At 34.7% G+C, this 14,574-nt stretch overlaps 1 protein-coding gene across 1 annotated transcript in view; it reads right to left on the bottom strand.

The window, feature by feature from the left end:
- The window catches only part of TTN (titin), a 244,079-nt gene that overhangs the window by 143,197 nt on the left and 86,308 nt on the right, over positions 1-14,574 (bottom strand). Inside the window, exons 97-124 of the mRNA XM_080599478.1 lie at positions 14,231-14,323; positions 13,823-14,105; positions 13,376-13,559; positions 12,934-13,023; positions 12,584-12,851; positions 12,221-12,481; positions 11,435-11,644; positions 11,224-11,301; positions 11,083-11,109; positions 10,329-10,376; positions 9,345-9,401; positions 9,164-9,241; positions 8,647-8,901; positions 7,984-8,076; positions 7,332-7,409; positions 6,567-6,632; positions 5,909-5,992; positions 5,571-5,633; positions 5,238-5,312; positions 4,817-4,894; positions 4,222-4,299; positions 3,980-4,060; positions 3,503-3,580; positions 3,204-3,284; positions 2,938-3,021; positions 2,520-2,618; positions 990-1,067; positions 50-124 (exon numbers count right to left, since the gene is read on the bottom strand). Coding sequence (XP_080455604.1) covers positions 50-124; positions 990-1,067; positions 2,520-2,618; positions 2,938-3,021; positions 3,204-3,284; positions 3,503-3,580; positions 3,980-4,060; positions 4,222-4,299; positions 4,817-4,894; positions 5,238-5,312; positions 5,571-5,633; positions 5,909-5,992; positions 6,567-6,632; positions 7,332-7,409; positions 7,984-8,076; positions 8,647-8,901; positions 9,164-9,241; positions 9,345-9,401; positions 10,329-10,376; positions 11,083-11,109; positions 11,224-11,301; positions 11,435-11,644; positions 12,221-12,481; positions 12,584-12,851; positions 12,934-13,023; positions 13,376-13,559; positions 13,823-14,105; positions 14,231-14,323 — 3,123 coding nt within the window. The remainder of the gene's footprint in view (positions 1-49; positions 125-989; positions 1,068-2,519; positions 2,619-2,937; positions 3,022-3,203; positions 3,285-3,502; positions 3,581-3,979; positions 4,061-4,221; positions 4,300-4,816; positions 4,895-5,237; positions 5,313-5,570; positions 5,634-5,908; positions 5,993-6,566; positions 6,633-7,331; positions 7,410-7,983; positions 8,077-8,646; positions 8,902-9,163; positions 9,242-9,344; positions 9,402-10,328; positions 10,377-11,082; positions 11,110-11,223; positions 11,302-11,434; positions 11,645-12,220; positions 12,482-12,583; positions 12,852-12,933; positions 13,024-13,375; positions 13,560-13,822; positions 14,106-14,230; positions 14,324-14,574) is intronic.

Here is a 14,574-nt window from a genome sequence, read left to right as displayed (position 1 = left end):
CAAGGAACACTGAAACAATTAATATTTCGTAAATGAAATTAATGTGTACCTTTAGTGGGTGGGACCTCCTCTCTTATAGGAAGAGTTACCTTCTCCTCTATGTAGTAAGACTCTTCTTCAGTCACTTGAAAATAGTAAAATAAAGATACTTGATTTCAGTATTTGACATTTATTACCATCTTTATGGCCTTTGTAAGTAATAAAATATTTGATAAGACAAGAATAAGCAGTGTGCATTACTAAAAGACACCTCTGGTATTACTAGGTTACAAAAACTAGATTCAAACCCTCCTGCTTGCTCTGAAGCTGATGAAACAAGTCCAAGCAATTTAAACGGAACTGAGATTGAGCTCCTATCTTGTATTTCTGTGGAATTTGAAAATGTTCAGCATTTAAAATGCCAGATCAGCACTTCCATTCCTCTGCTCACTAGTTCACTAATATTAGAATTTGTCTATTTTGAGAAAGCCTCTCTCCCAGATTTTGAGAAAATTTTTTGGCTAGAGCCATCCTTTGTAAATACTTTCTACGGTGTCACCTGTAAAAGTAATTGAGACAATCAGGGTATGTTACCACCAATGAATTTACAGGTGGAAACAACTTAGTCATTTTGCCATGAAACAGCCTGAGGAAACAGAGTACATCATGATATTCTGAAGAGATTTTACTTCATTTGAGAAACAAGGTGAAAGAGTAATTTTCAACAGAGAATTTTTGTAAAAAATAATGAAGGGCTGATAATTCTCAACACCCAAGAGATAACTCATTATTTTCAGTGTTAAAACAGGATTAACCGCACTTTTCAAAAGCAAGTCAAAGAAATTGTAGACATTCATAGTGTTAAAGTTTATAAAATATGAAACTTAAGGCATATTTATGCAGTAGTAAATTTTCCTTTTAAATAGAATAAATCTTAATCTATGATATTTTTGATATAAAATAAAAATCTCTGTTTGCTTCTGCCTAGTATTCTTGAATTGTGGTCATACCTTCAGAAATCTCCTCTCTGTGAATGGAAATAGATACTTCCTCCATTTCTTCTTCAGCCCATTCTTCAACTGTTGGTTCTTCAAAGAAAATACTTAGTTTTAGTGTTTTTGGTGGATGGATTGATGGATCAGTGGATGGGCAAGAAGATCAAGAAAAGTTGGCAGATATGCATACCATACGGAAACTTGCAGAAGTTTCAGAAAATATACAGAAACTATGCATACTATACAGAAACTGGCCTTCATTCAAGGCCAGGCTGGATGCGGCTCTGGGCAGCCTGCTCTAGTGGCTGGCAACCCTGACCAGAGCCGGTGGGTTGAAATTAGATGATCTTTAAGGTCTGTTTCAACCTAGGCCATTCTATGATTGTATGATTCATTCTGTGAAACTGCCATGCACACACATAAGTATGACTTGCACTAAATGATGTCTGTTATGCATGCCTCATGTACCCTATTGTGTGCTGTTATCTGTCTCAAATATCTTTTGCTGGTCAATGGTCAGTACATCAGAATGCCTCAACTCCCCAAACCTCTCCATCACAACAACTGATGTGGGGAGACAAGGGCCAAAGAATTAGATGTTTCTCTTTGATCCAGCTACATAAAAGTAAGAGGGACAAAAACAAGATGATAAGGATAGGTCAAGTATTGAAAGGAAAACCTGGCATACGTATATCTACAAATATGACTGTATCAGGGAAAACATCAACTTGTTTGAGGGTAAAAGGTTGACAAGCAGGGGACAGAAATTAACAGTATATCTACCCATATGAATATATGTATTTGCATGTTCATATTTGACATGAATAACTTCACAGAATCACAGAATCATCTAGGTTGGAAGAGACCTCCAAGATCACCTAGTCCAACCTCTGACCTAACACTAACAAGTCCTCCACTAAACTTCCGTAACTATTTTTAAAAATTATTTTTATTTTTGAAGAGAATATGTAAATTGTATTGACTGGCAAGTCATGAATGGGATAGGAAAACAGTCAGAATGTTGATTTTGGATATCTCCAAACAGGTCTTTGTTAAAATTATGCCAACTTAAAATAAGTGATCTCAACCTCCCTTGAGTATGAGAATCTGATCTAAAAGAGCTAGTGAGAAGCTAAAGCTGCAGAGAGAATAGTACTGTTATCTATCTGCAGTGCTTCAGAGGACATTGTAGGGCTTATAAGAAATCCATAGCTACAGTCCTAAGTACTGGAGTCTAACCTCAACACTATACACCTATACATACATCTTACTATGATTTCATGAAAACTTGATCCTGAGATCATTGTGTTTGGTAGTAGAATTTCCATTCATGTCAGTGGGTTGGGATCCTGGCATTCAGGACTGAAATGGTAAGTGGCACTCAGAAGATCTTAACTGCCTGCAAGTCCATAAAGTATTCCAGTAGAAAACTCATTCAAGGTAAATAACACAATTTTTTTTTTTTTCTTATTTTGATCTTGGTTTTAGAACAACAGACTTCTAGTAAAAGCACAAGTTTCTCATTAGTGTTTGTTTATAGAGTACCTTCAGGTGGTGAAATTTCCTCTGGAATGGCTACAGATATTCTTTCTTCTGTTTTGAATATTCTTTCTTCAAAAGTTGCTTTCTTCTGCACTTCAGGCACTTTGAAAGATAATAACATTAAATGGATGAATTTCTAATCCTAGTGTGGAAGCAATGTTGCAAGATGCTAAATCTAAGTTTCCAAAGAATTGCTTAAGGGCATTGAGCAAATAACATATAACAGAGATTCAACATTTACAAATAGTATTTTTGTAAGTACTGCACAACACATACAAAATAATCCATTGATGCATTGTCACAAAATCAGTACAGCACAATTCACAGAGCAAGCACAAATCAATGACTGAAAACAGCACAGAACATACACCACACAGAAGTTGAGAAACAGCATATTCTTTCATTCTACTGGAAAGCGTACCTTTAGCTCGAGGAGCTTCAACTTTCTTAGGAACAGCAGGAGGTACTTTTTCTTTAGGGACAGGTTTTATAGGAACTGCAGGCACTTAAAAAAAAATGCATTTAGTTTTAGGATCTAGAAAGTGCAAAACTGGAAAAGGAAACACATAACAGAAATGTATTATTGGAAAAGATTACACACGGATATATTCTGTTAACAAAACACAACAGCTGAGCAAATTGAAGTAAATATTAATGTTCTGAAGACTGCAGTAAACAATATCGTACCTTTTGCAGGTGGAGCCTCTTCTACTTTGGGAGCATAAGGTAGTTTTTCTTCTGGAGCTGTTTTCTTGGGTACTTCTGGCACTTCAGGTATATTAATTAAAATAATATTAAATAACTCAAATTACAGGTGTTTTAAGACTACATCTAAAGGACTGACAAAACTGACACAAAAGGTACATAGCTAATATAACTGAAGTACAACCAAAACCAGATTCACTTAACAATCAAAATGAAAATTTACCCACACAATCAAGATGTTTAAGATAACAAGAAAAGAGTGATATTTTATTTAGGTATACCTTTAGGTGGTGGAGCTTCTTCTCTTTTTGGAACAGAAATTTTTTTCTCTGGGGGAGCTCTCTTGGGCACCTCTGGCACTTAAAAAAGATAAAATGTAAGACAACTGAATTCTGTTTTTGAAAGATCTACTGGAGTATTATAGAAAGACATCTGTTTAGAAGGATATCAAGAAACATCATAGAACACATAAATAATACACTTAACATGGAAAGATATAAGATGATCAACAAATATTTGTAAAAAATATTAAACTATTCACTGCAACGTGTTTTGAAATTGATTTCTTAACTGAGGAAAGAGCTGTTCAAGTATGTTACCTGGCCTTAAAAAGTGTTATATATGCACAAACAATTATACATTAAATATATATACATATATATGTACTTTCCTGACATAGATAAGTTAAGAACAGCGACAAAAACAACAACAGAAACAGATATTTAAGAGGTACATGTATAGTCCATCACCAAGTATACCTTTGGCAGGTGGAAGTTCTTCTCTAGGAACAGGAACGTGTACTTTTTCTTCAGGAACAGGTTTTTTAGGCACTTCAGGCACTTTAAAGATATTAAAATGTGTTTCAGTAATCTTTCCAGTGTTTTTGAATTTGTCTTAGGTGAGAACAGACATATAACATAGCACACAAAGTCTACATATATTTAGAAGTTAGAACAATAGTACAGGACTGGTAAAAGTCCACTTTCAAAAGATGCTGTACCTTTTGCTGGGGGAGCCACTTCCTTTCTAGTAACAGCAACTTTCTTTTCTGGAACGTGTTTCTTAGGTACCTCAGGAACTTTGGAAAGCATTGTCAAAGTGAGAGGGCTTTAGTTTTTGTAACACTTATCCAGATTTCAGTGACAAAATTGCTTTATAAAGCATAATATTTGGACAAGCAGCTGAGGACCACAGCACAATGCACTGTAAAACCTTTTGGACAAGCAGCAGACTACTTAGGAGAGACAATAAAATACAGTATAAAATATCTACGTTAATATTAATGTACTATCATCTTTCATGGCACTGTATTGAAGCAAAAACACCCTACACTTATCTGCAAAATCCACACAATCTAAATACAAACAAACACAAAATTGTTAGGAAAGGGAAGAGCCAAAGCTGAGACACCTAAGCACTGTAAATAAAGTTATAGAACAAAGCAAAAAAAGAGAAAGGAGATAGTGCAGAGCCAAAACCACATAAATATCAAATTTATAAATACATTCAAGACAACTTAAAAAACATATAATGAAAGACAATAACTTTTTTTTTCTTTTGTTTGTTTGTGTTTTATACTAGGGCAGTAGAAATACCTTTAGCTGGTGGAACTTCTTTTGGGACAGGAACAGGCTTTCTTTCTTCTGATACATGCCTCTCTGGTATCTCAGGCACTTTGAAGAGAGAAGTGGTGAACATTTAGAAGACTGAAAATATTTAGTAAATCACTGTAGGCTGCCTTCAACATGCTGGGTAAGCAAACACGGTATTGTCAAAAAATATTTTGTTTTATCAGACAGATACAACAGTCTCATTTAAAAAATATTCAAAAAATTAATTAAAGCAGTCATGAAGAAGTAGAGGTTAGAAATGCAGTAGGTATAGAACTTTTGGGAGTAGAGCCATAGTGAAATGGAATGATCTGAATTCTAATATGCTGTCCTTTGGTAAAGAGCAGTACAGCCAAATAAGATGAAAACTCTAAAAAATTAGGCACATGATGATGATATTGTTCACCTTCATCATGAGGGATCTCCAGTTCTGCAGAAATGACCTCTTCTTCTTCTTCCTCCTCTTTGACTTCCTTACGTGCTGCAATGGGAATTTGAAAGATGTTAAACTTGGAGATATGAAATGTCAATGTCTGTAGTAAATCTGAAATACTTTTAAGAAGATACTACGTGTATCCAGTACACCAAGGTCCACTGAAACACATACATTAATATGTTAAGAAAAAGGCAGCCAGAAAATTAACAGCATGTGCAAATCTCACAGTGAGTTTTGATTGACAAATGAATTCAAAATGTTTTAAAAATCTTAAATATTAACTTCTCATTATAATCGATCTACCTTCAATTGGGTAAACAGCTTCAAAGAATCTTTCTTCAACTGTCTTCTCATGCTCTGCTGGCTCTTCAAATAAAAGCATTTTAACAAGGTAAAATAGCTTAGATATTAACATCTGTTAATCTAAAGAAAACTGAGGCTACATAACACAACAAACAAAAAGAAGCAATGCATATTGAAACGTAGATGTACATTATGTCTAAATATGTAATTTGCCACATATAAAAACAGATTTAAAGAAAGTATAGCAAGGTAGATTTTTTTTCAATTTTATTTTTCATTGTATTTAATTTTATTTATTTATTTTTTTGGGGTGTACAGATTTTTGGTTTTGTACATACCTGTGACATATGAGTACTCTTCTTCTCTGTGGACAGAAACCGACATCTTTTCTTCTGAAACAGTCCATGTTTCTACTGTCGGTACTTTAAAGATAGGATTTTGTTTTAGTATTTTATATCCTAGATCCACAGTAGTGGTAGAAAGCATGTGAGTTTTTACAAAATCTCTATCTGTATTATGTACTTAAATCTTAGACATATTTAGACAGTCAGTATTCACATTCTAAAATACTGAACACAAAACAAGCATAACAAGTAAAAATGTAGTATCTATTAAGAGTCTAAAGACACAGACACTTTTAACCCCAGAATTTAAAATAAATGCATGCACAGACTTTCAGAACTAGTGTATCAGAATAACACCAAAGGCATTTCTTCAAAGAAGTGTGTTGGGACACTGGGCCATTATTATGTAAGCATATGTCAGCAGGCAGAGTATATGAAGAGAAAAAACTAAATCACACAGCAATATCCTATAAGTTATTTAAAGATGAATCACAAGGCCAATCACAAATGCTTTAAACAATGCAACTAGTCACAGCATGACCAATACAAAAAATTCAGGTACATAAACAGCCCTACATATTCACAAGAGATGCGAAAATACTCAGGGTGCTGGTGAAAACATAAACTGCAATTGAAAGATGTTGATCTGTACCTTTCTTTTTTATAACTTTTTCTTCAACGATCATTGAAGGTTTTGGTGGTGGAACTTTCTTTGTTACTGTTGACATTAAATTTGGTTAATCAGTCATGTATTTGTCAAGGAGATCAAAATAAATCTACAGCTATTTAGGAATAATGCTGAAAACACAAAAAACGTGACAAACATGATCTAGCTCAGCAGCTAAGCCAGGCTCTTCAGAACTGTGCAAAGCAACAGAAGGAATGTGTTTGCTTCATTCATTTTATTGCTGCCTTCTAAAGGGGGTGGGTAGCTCAGGATGTATGACAGAAGGTCATATCCCAATATGTTCTGAATTCTATTCAACAGACTCCTGCTGCAGAATGGTAAATGTTATACAAGAAGAGTGAGTTACCAAGAGAATAAGGATGCATCTTTATTTCAAACATTTATTCAAGACACCCTGGTAGACAAGTCAAGGTGGAAAGCTGAGGAAGACAGGGATTTCATGTCTTGAGCTCAGAGTGGAACATATTTTGTCACTTGATGCAAATTTACGCACCCTTCCTGTTTTAAAGCATTCAATGTTAATATCTACATTTCCTATTTTCCCCTAAATTTTTTTGTCTTCCTTTTACACAATTCACCAGAAGCTTTTACTAGAGCTGTTTCAGGCTGAAAAATTGTTCAGATCCATGTTAAATGAAGACAAAGCATATGCAGATCACCTAAGTAACAACAACTGCAACTTTCATGTAAAGATGACACTAAACAGTATGACATTTAAACAGTAGTTACCCTCAGCCTGTTTGACTTTTTCTTCTGCGACCCTCTGAGTGGTAATCTCAACTTTTTCTTCAACAGGTTTCTTGACAACTGTAAGTGATTCATATATATTTATCATTTAAATCATCTTGCAAATTATTTTCTAGACATAAAACAGGTAGAACTGGATCCTCCCCCCCCCCCCCTCCCCCCCCCCCGCTTAAGATGTGATAAACTTTGTGTATCCAATACTTTATTTAGGGCATTGTTCACTACAATAATGGTAAAGGTACATGTGAAAGAGGTGATATGGCCCACTTCCCCTGACAGATATGCAGTGATCTATTTGGAGGACACTTCTCAGAAGTGCAGCTTTCACTGGCTCAAAAGCACCACCCAGACCCAAAGCTAATATATAGTGAGAAGGAAAGATAACTGAAGCTTAGCTTGATTTTGCTAGCAATTCTTGGTTTGCTTCAACCACCCTTGCCAGTATTCTCTCTCTGCTGGAAAATCTGAGGTGGAAGAAGAGGAAGGTTTGCCATGACCCTTGGTCATGTAACTGTCCAACATGAGGAAAATTCCTATTCAAGGATATCTGAATAGCAATCACAGTTCAGCTTGAAGGGGATGTATTAGAGAGAGAAATCTGAATGTTGCTGTTAGTTTTGCAGGAAAGTCATACCTTTACGAACTGTTACTTCTTTCTTTTCTTTCTTTTCTGCTGTAATTGCTGGAGGCTTCTGCTCAGGAACAGGCTTCTTAGGAACTTCAGCCACTTTAAAAATAAAAACAATTTTTAATGATGAAAAATGCATTGTCTAAAGGCTCACTAAGGACAGAAGTAATTAGTTATACTATTATATGATTATGAAGTTGAAACATACACAGAGTTTTGAAGATCTAACTGTTGCAGTAAAATTTTTTGTTCATTTCCGTGTTTGATGTTTTCTCAACAGAACCATTTTCTAGTCCTAGAGGCATACACATTACTACCACCTTAGACAGTTAAAGTATACAAGGACTTGCAAAATTATCCAGTTATTAACATCAAAAAATTAATGTCTGAAACATCTAACCTAAATCAAGTTTATGTAGAATGCATGAAAATGATAGGAGAAATAACTAAAACAACTAAAAATAACACATAACCTTACAAACTAGAAATTCATATTAAGTTTCAAAGATGGTCCAATCTGCGAAGTCCATTGGTAATCATATTATAATGTATCACTTTCTATCTGCATCTATATCTTGCCATACCATGCTCCTTGTATTATCAAGTAGCAATCGCAACTTGGCAGTATATTAAGATTCAAACTGTAAGATAATTAAAACTCTTTTATACCTTCTTCATGAATGACTCGTGTTTCTTCATAAGCCACTTCTCTTTTCTCATAAGCTTCTTCCCATTCTTCTTCCCCTTCATCATAACCTTCTTCCCTGAAATAATAATCATGCTCTTCTCCATAATCTTCTTCCCATTCTTCATAAGGCTCTTTGGACTTTTCATATATTTCCATTTTTTCTTCATGAATCTCTTCTCTCCTTGCCATAGATGTTATTTTGACCTCTTTGGGCTTCTCTGGCAGAACCTCAGGAACTTAATAAATAAATAAATAAATAAAATATAGCCTGGAATCTGCAAGGTGTATTGAATGTTCACAGTTAATGAAATGATTTCTCCCTTACGGACAGTTTAGTTTAAGTGCCTTTTTTTTTTTTTTTTTCCCCAGCAGTCCTAATCAGCTTGGATTTTAAATGTGTATGTATTTAACATATAGACAGAAATCAAACAGATGTCTGTTCCAGAAAGTAAATTTACTATTCTTAAGAGACTTTTTTTGTTTGTTTTTTAAAGTTACCTTTAGGTGGTTGGATGTCTTCAGGACCCTTTTTAACCACCTTTTTGGAGACTTTCTTTACTGAAACCTTCTTTTCTGCTTAGAAAAAAAAAAAAAAGTTAAATTTTAATTAAAACAAACCAAAACAACACAGTCATAATTAAACATACACATGCTATCCAAATACTTTAAATATTCTTACCTGGCTTCTTCTCCTCTGGTGGTGGAACAAGAGGCAGAAGAATAGGAATAGGGGCAGCTTATGAGAAAAACAATATATTTAGAATAAAGTGTGAGTATGGTATTGTCTTCTTGAAGAAATATCTTAGTGCATTTGGAAAATAGGCAGAGGAGATTATTTTATTATAACTATGAATAAAAGGAAAAATGGTGCTCATGCTGACCACCCACTGTATCTGGAACAATATATTTTGAATGTGAATCTCCAGCCTACTGTTACTTGAACCCCAACCCTTCACAGCTTTGTTTTCTTTACTGCCATCACTCTCCTATCTTTGCTGATAGTAATTCATCTAAATTTCAGTCTTTTCCCTCCTGCTGCCACTCCAAGCATTTACAAAATTGTCATGGAAATGTAACCAAGAAGACTGCACTTCTCAATCTGTACTAAATGATTGAATCTAGCAGAAACATTTGTAATGTTTGTAGTCTGTAGACCAATAACAGAGCCTGGGTAGAGAAGTCCACTGACAATACACATGCGACCTGTTTATTCTGTCTTCAAAAGACAATTATTTTCAATTTATTATTACTGTTTTACTTTTTTTTTATTTTTCAAAATTGCAGTTCAGAGAGCTTGTTTAAAAGATATTTATGTGGTAAAAATGAAGAATGATTGTAACAGGAAAATAGAAATAAAGGGAAAGTGGAGTTAACAGCAGACTGACGGGAAAACAAGCTGGAATGATGGGCAATTTTTTTTTTAAGAGACATAGCTTCGTTCTTGTCTGTGTATAATTTTCATCTCTGATGCTGCAAAAGAAGTCTATTCACATCAACGCTTGCTCTTATAATATTTCTACAGGGAGAATCAACTAGATTTTATCACTGGAGCTGTCTAAGATTTTTCTCTGAGGTACCCATGACTCTGCTGCTTCAGTGATGATATAAAAGAGCACTATGCAACAAGTATTTTGTTTGTTTGTTTGTTTGTTTTTTATCCTACCTTCAGCTGGTTTTTGAGGTGGAACTGCAACCTTGGCATCAGGAACATCTGGAAAGTCAAAATGTTTAACTGAATAAAAAATACAGATCTGAATTTGCTATCCCCAAGATTAGTTCATGGGCCTTTATTTGTTTATGTTCTAGCATACAATTATTGTAACTTGCTCCTGAAGCATAAGCAAGCCAATGTATAGATAATTACTTGAATTAATCTTTCTATCTGGCCAAACTTTCCATGGTTTCATTTTATTTATTTATATATATATATATATTTGCCTCATTTTGGAGTAGGCTCTTTCTTAAGAACATTCAGAAAGGAAGGTCATTATATATCATAAGGAGATGATTGCTACCCATTTTGCTTCCTTGGTTAACTGTTTTTCAGCTGTGCAGAAGATGTTGAATGTATTCATTGGTACCTCTTCATTGTTCTATTCCTCAGTCATTTAAATAAAAATATACTTGTTTGTTTTAGAGAATGTGGCTTCTCATATTGTACAAAATAAGACCAGACACAACCAGACCAAAATAAGACCCAGACACAACAATAATCACTGCTTTCAGAGTTATCAAAGTAGTCATTGCCACTATGTATAAGAATAAATAGTTCCTCATATTCACGGCTGAGGAATATTTTTCCAGACTGTAGGTTTGACTTACTATAGCCAGGGGAAAAAGGATAAAGCAGAACAATGCAATATATCTATGACAGATAACAGACATGATCTTGTGGTAATCTTGTGCATTATCTTTACCTGGTGGCTTCAGCTCCAGTTTGATTTCTGCAAAAGAGTAATACATTTCTTTTAGAACTATTTGTTTTTCCAGAATCATGTTTCAAACTCACAAATTTGTATGTAGCTAGGATCATAAATTTGTTTAGAAAATTCACTAACCTTTGGTTACCAGATAGAGCTCTGCAGTGCTTCTTGCTTCTCCCCTTGGTTCAAGACGAGCAATTACAGAATATACACCTGCACCAGATACAAATTTTCATAACATTACGTATCATTATGTAGGTATTATGTATGCTTGTATCATTAGAAAAGAAGAACACAAAATCATGGAAAAGAATGGCATTGGCCAAAATACGCCATGAATTTTTACCTTCATCTTCTGCAGTAACATTGTGGATAGTCATATAATGACAACGACCTTCACTTCTGAAGCTGTACTTAGGACTCTCTCTCAGTTCAGTGGGGCCTTTATACCATGTCACAACTGCATCATCAAAAGACACCTCACACTCGAAGGTTGCAGATTGGTGTTCACTCACTACAATATTCTGTATGCTCTTCGTGAACTGGATTGGTTCAGCTGTTTCAGGGACAACAAAAAAATATCTGTTATTAACTAAGACCAGGTCATTTAGTTTACCTAATCCCTTCTCACTGTTTTCATAAAAATAGCTACACTACAATGAGATGTAATAACAAATAAGAGAAAAGGAATTCCATCTACCATGAAGTATTATACATAAGAATGAAGATTAGAAGATGTAAGAATAAAAATATAATAAGATTGCTGTAGAGAAAATATACAAGAGAAGCCATTAGGGAAATGAGAAGATAAAGAATAATTAAGGAAAAAGAGGAAATATGAGGAAAATAGGAGAGTAACAGAATAAAAGAAGATAAAAGAAAGTATGACAAACAATTTGAGAGCAAGGGGTCATTAGTAATGATGATTTAGTTAAAAATACTAACTTATATGAATATGTCACATATTTATTGTTCGAAGAGAAAGAACAACAAAATTTCTTGTTTAATCCATTTCCAAGTTCAAGGATATTTCTTTAAGAAATCCATTTTATTTTCATTTGTTCTGTTAATGGAACATCCAGCAACTCTTTACCACTAATGTAATATAGAGATTCTACATCTTTTTACAAACCTTCAATGGCCAGATCTGCAGTTGTTTCTAGATTCTCAAGCTTGCAGGTATACTGTCCCTGGTCTTCTGTTCTAACATCCTTGATGATGAGTTTGTGTACTTTGTCGGAGACTTGTGTTGAATATCTCCCTCCTATCTTAATGGGCCTCCCGTTTCTATACCACTGAGACTTGGCATTTGGGATAGAAAACTGACAAGAGAGCGTGCATATGTTTCCTTCCTTGAAAGTAGTGTCATGAAGATGCCGTTCAACTGCAGGTTCTATTAGCATGTTAAAATATATATATATATTTAGCAGACATCCGACAGTAGAATAATCAAAGAAAAAATTAATTCAAATACTTAGTTCAAAAGTACACTTACCAATCACAGTTAGCCTAGCACTGGCAATGTGTGGTCCACACACTATTCTGAAATTTCCCTGATCTTCAAGTTGGCAGTTCTTGATTCTCAGTATGTGGCGATCACCTTCAATTCTAATTTCATATTTGTCACTGGAGTCCAGTTTCTGTGTTCCCTTGTACCATGAAAGTTTAATTTCTGGATAGTTAATTTTAATTTCACATTCAAAGATAGCATCCTCATCTGTTAAAACTGTCTGATTTTCAATGTCTCTGACCAGAGTAATAGGCTGAAAAATATTAATTTAAATTAGTTTCAAGTTCCCTGTTATGGGTTTGAATATTTCACAAATCAGGACAAAAATAGGTTACCTCTGTCTGTGATAGTCGTTGCTGAATAAATGATACAAGTTCATCAAATTCCTGTTCTTCTCTTTGAGCCTTTTCTGTAAGCTCAATTTCCTGTGATAAGACAGAATGTACTTAAAGATTAAAGGATCCTAAATGTCAAGCTGTCACTTTTATCCAACATATAACTGGTTCCTACATCAAATTTGCTGTAGCCATACTGTATCTAGCCTGTCTTCTCATCTTAAAAAATAGCAACCAAGTTGTCAAGACAGAACATACCTGGCCAGAAGGGCCATTCCTTTCTTCTTCAGTTTGAGCATGCAAGAATTTGAGAACTAAAAGATCTAAACAGCTACCAGAAAATCCTGTTCACACAGTAACATCACATCATGGACACCAAGTCTGTTCACAGGGGCTGTGTTACTCTTAACAAGGCCAATGCTGTAGTCACACTGTATCTTACCAATCTATGGCTTTCTTCCTCTCGGGTTTGCTTTAGTAACTCAAAGGCTTGCAGGAGGCCACGGAAATCTGTAATTCCATACATGCGAGCGTATTTCTCATATTCTTTAGGATCAACGTTTTTGAGAAGTTCCAAGATATCAATAGTTTGATCTTCCTCATCTTCCTTCCTTTTTGTTGGAGTTCTATTCAAATCAATGACATAAGTTAAATATACAATATATACAATACTTCATTTCTAGAAAGATGTTCAATGAAAAAATGAATCAACTTAGAACTACTGCATGTAGTGCACTCTTTTAGTGTAACCTGGTTAGGTGCTTCTATTTTAAGTACACAGCTACACTTTTATCATGAATATCAAAATATTATATCGTGATCTGACACATTTAATCAGAAAGTTTTTCTGTGTTGATTGCAAAGTAATCTATAAAATCTTTGCATATACCTTTTTAGTTTTCCCCTGACATCCCCTTCAATGACTTCTTGCTTCCTTTCTTCAACTTGTAGGTTGACACTCCTCTCAATTTCCCCATGTTGGTTAAAAGCTACACATTTGTACATGCCAGAATCAGTTTTTGTTGTGTCCTTTATTTCTAGTTTGGCTTCATCTCCTCTCTGCTGGATGAAAATACGACCTCCCTGGTTGAGTTGTCTCCATTTCCCCTTCATCCACTTAACATTTGGAATTGGGTCTCCTCCAACTTTTGCAATAAATGTTGCAACAGTCTCTACAGAAAGATGCAAATGAGGAAGATAAGTCTTTGCAGGTGTTTCTATGACAACAGGACATAATCTCAAGCAACAGGTATAGACAAATAGAAGACAATATAATTTTTTGAAAAAGAGTTCTTACTTTCCATGACTTTGATACTCTGAGGCTCTGACACAAAATAGAGTTTTCCCTCCACTTCTGCTTTCTTAGCTGCTGGTGCAGCTGCTACTTTTTCTAAAATAAATAAATAAATAAATAAAATGAGTCAAATAATTAAACAGACTGTTTTATCAGAATCACAGAATGGATGAGGTTGGAAGGGACCTCTGAAGGTCATCTTTTCCAACTGCTCAGGCAGAGACACCTAAAGCTGTTTGCCCAGGACCATGTCCAGATGGTTTTTGAAAATCTCCAAAACTACCTGTGTGAAAAGGAATTAGTTACAAGATGAAACAAAACATTATGCAAAATACAGAAAATGTAAA

Source organism: Anser brachyrhynchus (genome assembly GCF_964034855.1).
Source record: "Anser brachyrhynchus genome assembly, chromosome: 7".
Taxonomy (NCBI): domain Eukaryota; kingdom Metazoa; phylum Chordata; class Aves; order Anseriformes; family Anatidae; genus Anser; species Anser brachyrhynchus.
Note: the sequence above shows the minus strand (reverse complement) of the source record. Positions and strands in the feature narration are given on the sequence as shown.